General features: G+C 33.7%; 1 protein-coding gene across 3 annotated transcripts; it reads right to left on the reverse strand.

The window, feature by feature from the left end:
• Positions 1-1,023: 1,023 nt before the first annotated feature.
• On the reverse strand, positions 1,024-9,826 carry LOC130613651 (glutamate receptor ionotropic, NMDA 3A-like). 3 transcript variants are annotated; one of them, XM_057434966.1, is made up of 6 exons: positions 6,792-7,902; positions 5,791-6,239; positions 4,263-5,223; positions 3,549-3,712; positions 2,851-3,173; positions 1,024-1,979 (listed from the first exon to the last, which is right to left on the reverse strand). In XM_057434966.1, exons 1-6 carry the CDS (start codon positions 7,095-7,097, stop codon positions 1,927-1,929), a joined length of 2,256 nt encoding a protein of 751 aa, XP_057290949.1. In that variant the 5' UTR covers positions 7,098-7,902; the 3' UTR covers positions 1,024-1,926. The 3 variants fall into 3 exon arrangements, with proteins under 3 accessions (XP_057290949.1, XP_057290950.1, XP_057290948.1); XM_057434967.1 differs by having other exon boundaries at positions 2,929-3,173; positions 6,792-7,901; XM_057434965.1 differs by lacking the exon at positions 1,024-1,979 and adding an exon at positions 7,939-9,826 and having other exon boundaries at positions 2,025-3,173; positions 6,792-7,150.
• Between the last annotated feature and the right edge of the window lie 103 nt (positions 9,827-9,929).

Raw genomic sequence — 9,929 nt, forward strand, 5'->3', positions numbered from 1 at the left:
ATACGTAATTCTACTTTTAGTTCAAAACAATGTAATGACTGTTCAACTTGGAGGATTCCATTTGGTCAACATGAGAACGATAACATTCCATCTTATTGACGTGGGCGGCAACGACATAATATCAAATTTGATTCCTCAACCTCTTTCAGAAGGTACACTACAGAAACAATTGACACCTCCCAGTAAACCGTTTAAAATAAAAATAACAGGTATGTGGTGTTTTATTTCGCCTCTTCTTGGTCTGATGTGTTTTTCCTCCTTCGTTTCCGTCTTTATCTTTTTTAAGCTGTCCTCATTCTTTATTTTTAACTATATTTTCACTTGCATAACCTTTCCACTGGAAAAGTCAAAGCCTTCCAAAACTTGTTCAACGTGCCAAAGTGATAAATAGTATCCTTTTGCAAGCAGTTAGGGTGCATTATACGTGGAGATATAGATATGACCTAAATATAGATACTGAAAGTATGTATATATATCTCTATGTTTTTTTCTCTTACTCTTCTCTCCTTCCTGTCACACTGTTCCTCTCTTTTACACTTCCCTCTTCTCCATAATGATCTTCTTCTTCTCCTTGTGATATCAATTATTGTTTAGGAAAAACAACCAAAGGTGTTTCGTTTCAACGTGTATCAAGAAGCATCTCAGTTCCTACCAATGTTTTCATGCGAGCTATATATGCTGGAAAAGCTTTCACAGTCAAAACTGGAATGAAACAGGAAATAGTAAAGATCCAGGTTATTATATTCGGCAAAGCAGAAGGCACCATTCATTACTTCAAATGTTCAGCTACTCTTGGTAAAGCGACGATGGCTCCAAATACTGCATTGAAGAAATCTGGATTCATACAAGCTTTGTATGACGCCCCACTTTCAGTTGCTCGGAGGGGGACTTTAGATACATTAACTATTACGACGGGTGAATCAATAATTTATACATTCTCGATTTTAATTATTTGATTAATAAAAATTCATACACACCACACATACGAAACGACTTCAACCTCCTCTCATTTTTATAAAGAATAAATATATAGCATTTAAATTTAGATTTCTTATCAAAAGAGCGATCCCTTGGCTAGTTTTCTTTAGGAATTTTGTTTATGGATAAGCTAATAGGCTTAACCTCGGTCTTTTTTAAACGGCTTTGTACAGTTGCTGGTCATTGGCTCAAATTGAGGCAAAGGCAGCTCGACTACATGTTCTCGTCCCCAGAACTCTTTGAGATAAAACATCTAGACCCGTCTGTCACGTGATAAAAATAACCCATTATATGTAATTTGACTTATCTTTTGTGGGAACCTAATTGGAACCGTGATTTGGTGCAACTTGAAAAAAAAAGGTATACTTGTACAATACTAGATCCTAAAAAGAAATTTAATTTGATGATGATTCCAAAGCACTTATTTAATTTTTTTTAAAAGCTTTTTAATATTTAGGCTACATGTAAAATCTGAAATTTACTTACGTAGCAAGTCTCTATTTTTGTTATAAATACTTACCCTAGCTTAGATACTGGTTTTAGCTATAGCTAGCTAGCTAAGTGAAAGTCTAATGTACAAGTTTAGGAAGTAGGCTAACTAGTTAACTATTATATTGCCATTTTATGTGTTATATCTAACCAAGGAGCCTGCTATTTCTCCAAATATGATTCTTAAAATAAACTTCAGAAACATTGCGAAAAGGAACACCTTATCATAAACATAGATATTTCTGTTACAACTGTTTTGTTGAACTAGATTAAGAGCTGCATATAGAAGACGGGTTGACCCGCTCGTGGCCCTCCACATGTTCAGCTTGATTCAGCTAACCAGCTGGGCATAATGAAAGACCACTAAAGTTTATTTGACAATATACGAAACGTGTCAATCTGCATGAGGTCAGCCTGTTTCTTTACTCAATAAGGTTGGTTGATCCAACGCATATTAAATCACTTTGGCAAGTCAGTGCCAGATTGAAAAGTAAAAGCATATGCATTGCAAGCTAAAACGAAAGAAAAACAATCATATATTTTTAAATGTTTTTTCAGTTTCGTTTTGTCAAAAATATGTCAGTGTATTTTGTGTTAAATGATTTTGTTAAAACAAAAACAAAAACAGAAAACCTTGAAATTAAATCAGAAAACTATTGGTAAACAAATTATTCATGGACAATTTTAATTTGCTGGTTTGATCATATCCCGGGTTGACTTTTCCCATGAAATATGATTATTTTAAAAAAAGCTTATACCCGTCAACCGAGCCAATACTGAGCCAACCCACCCATATAATCACGCAGAAATGTCAAAAAACTTTCTGGAAGTTAATTTTTGAAAGTGACCACACAATTATTTTTTTTTGTGATACAAAAAAGGCAGAATTCTTAGCCTTTATTTTCATTTGCATTGAAATAATAAACCATAATAACAAAGAGATTTTTTTGGATATTTCACAACAAAACATTGCATTTCCACCAGAAACAGAAAAGTGAACATGTGACGACTGTCTTATATATTATTACATTTTTTTGATCTCCTCTGTGTAGCTTAAAAATTTATTATAAATGCATTAGTTGTGGTTACTCTCTCATAAGTTTAACAATCGAAAGAGATCTTTTTCTGTAGTCCTAACCAACACAGTAAGACATGCAGCATTTATAAAACCTTGCTTAATGATTGCCCTCTTTTGAGTTATTCTTTTGAATTAGTCTTTTGAAGTTATTTTCTTGAGTTTTTTGGAGCAATATATCATGAACAGCAAGTGTCATAGAAAATCTTAACCGCTGTTATTATCTCAGCAAGCCTTTAAATATGATTCTCGGAATCGCGTTTTTAAAATATATCTATTTACTAAAATTTCTACCAACAAAACAAAACCTGATAAACCTGTCCACACAAATACAACAATAAACAAACCACCAAAGTACGTGATTCCTATTTGAGAAATTCTTTCACCTGAATCGCCACCATTTACATCTCTGCACGAACGATCAATCCATTTCTGCTCTAGTTTCTTTAACAAGTCATTTTCATTATACGATCGAAATAAATCTGAAATTTCGTTGGTTAGTAATGCTCCTTTCTGGAGGGCAAATCCAAACCCAGGCTCTGGTATAATATCACCAGCAATTTGAAGACGACAATCTTTTGCCATGTAATGAAGTGACGTGTAATAGTCATGCACCACTGCGTCCAGCTCACTAGATTTAAGAAACACAGTTAGTCATTGAGAAATGTGTAATCAGAGCAGGGTGGATATAGTTAGGAACATTTAGGATATTTTAGCTAAACAACATATTTAGCTATCATATATGTGCTCAGGTGATTGGGAACGCAATTTAAAAAATACTAACACCTGGATAATATATTATTAAGTCAATTTTAATCTGTCTTTTAAGAAAGATCAGCTTGAAAATTATTCTTAAGATATTCTCAATTTTTTAATAAATCTCAGTCTTATATCTTTATTAAGCATATTTTTATAACATAAAAATGTAGAGAAGTAAATAAAAAAAGAAAAACCATGCTCTATCCTATCCTGCCAAGTTCTGTCATGTATAGATAAATAAGCGTACCCTGAAGTCAGTTTTGCGAATCCTACATCAGGGTTTGGATAATTATACGCTTTCATAAATGATCCTATACGGTTCCAAGCAGGATCTTCACTTTCAGAGAACATTTGTGTGAATACAGAGTTGGCAAATGTACCAAATTTAAAATCATGTGTTGGATTGGTCATCTATGATAGAAGAATTAGCCATATTGGAAAAGCAAAAACTGATAAAACAATGTTTTAACTCTATTGCTGCTCCTCAACGCTGCGGATTCGACAAAGGCTTGTTTTCTCCCCTCCCTCTAATTGTAACAGTTGTTGTTTACTACACATATAACAAAACAAATTGCTGATGTCAACACTTTTACTAATGATGTCATCAAATATGCAAAATTAGGTAAAAATTGACTTAACATGGAGATTCGTAAAATATTTGTCTAAATGCTTGGTTTTTAGTCACACTAATATGACAAAGAAAAATAATGCAGCAATGTACATTATTAAGTCCCATAAATTTTAAAAAAATTAAAAAAATGTCGGCATATTTTCTAAAACAAATCTTATAAAAACTACCCAAAACTTAGGAAAAGTAATCAAAAAATTAAGTTATAACTATAAACACGTAAAAAGTTAGTGGAAAGATTGAGCAGGATAGAGTTGAATTGACAAAAAAATAATAAGAAATTAACATGCATGAATAAAACAAAGAGAGAACGATTATCAATCAGGGCTTTACCTTTGGATCGTTTATTCCAGAAACAGGCAAACGACTTTCATTCGTCACTTTAATTGCTGTCAACACAGCTGTGTATGATGACATGATGACAAGAAGCACTAGTGCTAGCATGACAGATACTGCTCTAGCGGCTGGCTTGTTCGGATTCTTTCCTGCAATATCCTTCTGAAATAACAGCCCAACAACGTAAGTGATGCTTTCCCTCCATGGGTATGGATTTACCTGGTGACAGAAACACTTCGATTCCATTAAAACAAGGATAAAACTTGAGAAGAATGTTATGAAAACAACCGTTAACCATAAAGTGACGGACAATGGCTCAAATGCTTCGAAATTGAAAAACGGTTGCTCTTTCTGTTCCGTTTTGACTACAACGGAAACACCCCCTGGCATATAGGGGGCAGTGAAGTCAACATACCTTGCCCTTTTGGTATTGATTGATATACTGGCAACAACAAGATCTGCTTTATCAGCAACCAGTTCACCAACTAATCCCACCCAACTACCATTCACCACCTGACCAAATGCTCCATCTTCTACAATATAAATATCTGGTATCAAGTCTAGATCAACGGCGACTTTATTCAGCAAATCCATGGAATGCCCAATGCAACAATAAGGCACGCGTATTTTTGTTTTGTTGTGCACTTCGTATTGCCAGCAAAGATTACCAGTGTTGCATGTTAAATCGCGAAGGTTTAGGATATGGTCAGAGTGCTCATGAATCATGGTGAAAGGCGCATCTTTAATTGTCACAACTCTGATATTTCGAACGGCTTTTACATGTTTGTGAGGGAAAGATTCTAGTATCTCTTCAGCCCTTGAATTGAATTGAATTCTCTTATTACTGTACCCACCAACTAGTACCAGATGAGAACCGTCAGACTTTGCATATATTTTTGATCCTTTAACTTCTGTAATAACGTTGTTAAATGCGACTGTTTCGTTCTGTCTCATTCCGCTAAATACAGCGTATAAATACTTAGGTAAGATTTACAAACCCAACCGATAATTTATTACAAAACGCGGTTGGTACTACGAAATAATCCGCTATTGTTGCAAAAACGCGGAAGATATTATAAAATGAGCCGTTTGTTACGCAAACTTGGAACAACACCGTCCACCCTCACTCACAATGGCACCTTGCTCTCACTTAATACGCTTTTCACTTAAACTTGCTTCATCTGCTTCATGTAGTGATGTAGGGAGAAGAAAACACAAGGGCAGTGCGAAGATTACAAGAGTGACGAAACTTTACTTGTGTATAAAAATGGCCCTTAAATTACTCGCAACCATGTTGCCCACAATGATAAGTGCGATTGGAGCATGGATATGTTGAAAATGAAACATGTAGAAGGAGACATGTTTTCACATTTTTTCTGACGCTTTTAGGACTAGTTTAATGTCTGAAACGTGTATTAACATTATGTCTAGAATAATTCAAAACAAAAAGGTGTGTGTGGGTTAGCGTGTATGGGTGGGTGTTAAAGGAGGTTCTCGGAGACCTATAGCATTGAAAACAGAATACCTATCATAATAGTAACTGCAAATGCTTTTTTGTTGCCCATCACTTGTTATTTCTTTTTCATCATCTGTAACAATTAACAAATTGCTTGGAAGTGCTGTTCCCGAAGGAATGACGTCAAGATAATGAATAATCCACGTGTACTCGTGTGTACCTATTCCAACTTGAACAGCCGTTTCCAAAATCATCACAGTACACTCGAGTGAGCACAAAACTATAAACGTTCGTGTGTCGGCTGTTCTCACGTACAATAACAACTTTCGAAGAAAGGCTTTGCTTAATTTCTTGGGCAAGTAAATGTAGTTTGACAAATCATCGCGACTATTGCATGGACGTCTTAATTCAGAATTATTTTTATAGCTTTCATAGGTAAAAACCAGCTCTCCATATGTTCTGAAGTGTTTTGATATCTTGCATTGAGGTTCGAACGAATGCAAATCGCTATATTCATCCTATAAAAAAGTATTTCTTCAGTTACAATGTCAAATGGCATATATTATCATTCACCCTTTACAACTATCTTTTTCTATATTTATTACTAAATTTAACAGCACCTTCTTGATTTTTATGTATCAACTTAAAGTTTACCATAGCGTCAATTCCGTAGTAACGAAAACTCGCATCGTGGTGGTTGTGGTAAATCAGAATGTAAACAAATATGGCCGCGCTAGCATCAGGCATGGATTTTACAGAAAGCAACATGAAAGCACGCAAAATTTACCAACTATAAACAGTCGAAAGAGTATTTTAAAATATATGTACCAGTATTAGCGGAACGCAGTGTAAATATACTAAATATGGATACTGTTAAACCTATTCGTAAGGAATGTTAGATTGGAGATACAGTTTAGTAATTCTACTTATACTAGGAGGCGTTGATGGGATTCTACCGCCAACTCCCAAAATCCTGCTTCGATACAGCTAAAACTAATTATCATTATTGTTATTTTAGCATTTTTATTTAAGTAGATTATACTGACTAGTTTTGTTTTACCCAAAATTACCTCAATATAGTGCTCATTGTGGTTGTCTTCGACTTTCAACCATGTTGAAAATAACATCAAAGTTTTAAGTTTCAATCTTTCGTTGACAACTGTATTTTTCTGTTTTGTTGAACACAGGCAACGATGTGCTTCATACAGAGATCCACTTTGTATTCTACATGCTGTTTCGTTGCTATCAAAGTAGTAAAATGTCTTGAGGTGTGTGTCTTTTGGAGATTGTACACATACGTTATAAATGGATGGAATCAACAGGAGCAAAAGAAGAAGAAAAAATTGAAAAAAAAATGTGGTGATCGAACGATGCATATCTTCTTCTAACTACTTACAAATTCGTAGACATTCTATTTTGAAATTAAAATCTAAAAAGGAAATATCTATAAGATGGTTTAAGTATGCTTTTAACTACAAGCAATCTAATTACATCTTTACAGATCTATTATCCTTTTGTAAGTAAAAAAAGTTCATGTGTGGGAACTATCAAGCACTATTAAAGCTCTGGTTAAAATGCTCGTTCCAGAAGGTAAAATAAGGAGTTACTATCAACTTACATATGGCAAGTCCTTAGTGTGTGAAAATTATGTGCAAGAACATTTTAACGGAGCTTGTATAGCTGATATTGAAAAAGAAGTTTCTATATAATAATACGCCAGTTCCGTGTGTCTGTAACAGGCAAAGTGGATGTGTTGTTTTTCCTAAAGGAACACCCGCGGTAACATGTCATTTTTGCTTTTTATTTTTATTCTGTCTTTTGTGTGCTTTTTCAAATTGATTTAAAATTTTTGTTTTAAAAAAGTCACGGTTAATTTATTTTATTGTTCTCATAAAAACCTTTGTTTAATGATGTAAACTTTATTACACAAAAGTCACGGGTAATTAATTTCTTTTATTCCCTTAAGCACTTTTCTTTTGTTATATGAAAAACATATAGATTTTATTTATTTCCGCTTAAATGACATTAACAACGAAACGTTTTGACGAAAAGAACAATGAATTGATGGTTGATTTCGCTCACTATTTCGCTGTTTTTTTATTTGGTATCTATAGTGGATTTTTTCAAGGGACTAAATACTAGTTGCATGTAATAATACCTTTATTTGTCATCACCCTGATAAGTTAGTATTGTGTAAGAAAAACGACAAACATTTACCTGGGCATTGTTTTTTTCTCAATAAAATCTTACTGCTCTGCTTGAGAAACGATAGTCCATAAAAAAACCTTTCAACGTAGTATATTGAGTAGGTATATTCAGCTAACTTTTAATGTCTGTTCAGTGTCAAACTGCAACAAAATTATGAACACAGGTCAACCAAATTTTTCATTATAATAAAACTTTTTTTAACAGCGATAAAAAATGCGACTGAGAGGCCATGAGTTGCTCTTCAAAACTATGTAGAGATTGCTTACAGCTGAAATCTATAGTAGATTTTGGCCTTACATGTAACAATAGCTATATGTATATTCATTTTTTTTTTTACACTTAAAAAACCCACATAAACGGCGCTATTTTGTTATATCTTAAAATCTCATTGGTAATATAAAGAAAAGCTTTTTAGTTTTACAATTCTTTTTGAACAGGTGCATACCCACAATACAGATTTGTTCAAAATTGGTCAAGTTAAAAACACAAAGAGGCAGACAAGAGAAATATTTTTTGCATTAACTGTTTTCTCTTTTATTTTATGTACTTACCAGTCGATAAGCGTAGAAAACCGATGTCTTGGGAGTTTTGATGGCTTCAGCAGTGCATATACTAAATTCTTTTTGGACAGGGAAATTTTTTACGCGTTGCCTCTAATGTGTAGAGATTGAAACGCTGATGAAGAAAAGGTATAAAATCGTGTTCTTTTTTAACAAACAGTTTTGCTGACGTCACCAAAAATCCATCAAAGTACAAATTTTTTCTAGAAGTTTGTACACCCGTTGCCTTTATTATAGAAAGATTCAAACGCAAATCAGGTAAAAGTGCTTTCGACGAACTTTAACGGACGACAGGTATTTCAACCCGTTTCCAATTTATTTAGCTTTTAACATTAAAAGTGAAATGCAATGGCTTAAGCAATCTTATTTAAAGGAGAGGTAAACTGCGCTACGACAGGGTTGCTGAATAAAAGTTCATGATGACAGTGTTAATTTTAAAGACCAGAGTGTTACAGCTATTATAAAAAAAAAAGTCTAGAAGCAAAGACTAAGAATGTTTTGATATTAATAATATTCGTAGAGTTAAATTTGATGTAGTTTACATAAAAACGGTAAATTTTTGACCTAAAAATTTGCAGAACAAAAACAAACTAGATCCAATCGTGGCGCTGGTTTTTTGTCTGTTAAACGGGTGGCTGAATTAAAAAAAGGAATATATTTCTCCTTATTGTGATAGTCACAGGTTAATACGCTCAAAATTATGAATCAAGGGAGAGTTGAAGAACAAAATAGCAAAACTTGTAGAACAACATGTGACTAACATATTTTTTTAATTTTTAATAGATAAAGAACGTAATTAAGAAATTGATATTTACTTTGTGAGATAAAGATAGGGAAAAAGATTCGTGAATAAAGATGAAGCCACCATAATATGTGCGTTCGAATTGTTTTTGAATGTCTCCGGTCTGTATATTTGCCACCAAAATAATATTTTGTTCGTCTCTCCTTTAAAGTCTTTTGGTGACATCATCAACCCTTTATTTCTGAATCAGATTCCAGGTGGTCCCTAGTTACCCACGCGGTAAAAAATTACTGACGTCATCACCTCATTTCCAAGTTATTTAGCCTTAAAGTTTTAAGTGCATTGTAATGGCTTCACTAATCTTAATGTACTTTCCTTTGACGTCAATACTATTTTAACGTCAAAGTTTGATAAATTACAGAACAATTTTATAGGTGATGTTTTATAGACTTGATCAAAGAAAATTGTGAAGAATATAATCCACTTTGCAAAAGTCACACACAGACACACGGAATTAGGGTCCTTTGAACATATTAGAAGCAAAATTAATTTGCACCCCTCGATTGTTTAATTTTGATCCCCTGGCTCCCTGACTATAAAGACTATAAAGCAAAATCTGGATCATCGCATAAAAGCTGCAACGCAGATCCAGTGCCTGGGTGTTGCAATAACTTATAACTTCTCTGTGCATATTCAAA

Source organism: Hydractinia symbiolongicarpus, chromosome 11 (assembly GCF_029227915.1).
Source record: "Hydractinia symbiolongicarpus strain clone_291-10 chromosome 11, HSymV2.1, whole genome shotgun sequence".
Lineage (NCBI taxonomy): Eukaryota > Metazoa > Cnidaria > Hydrozoa > Anthoathecata > Hydractiniidae > Hydractinia > Hydractinia symbiolongicarpus.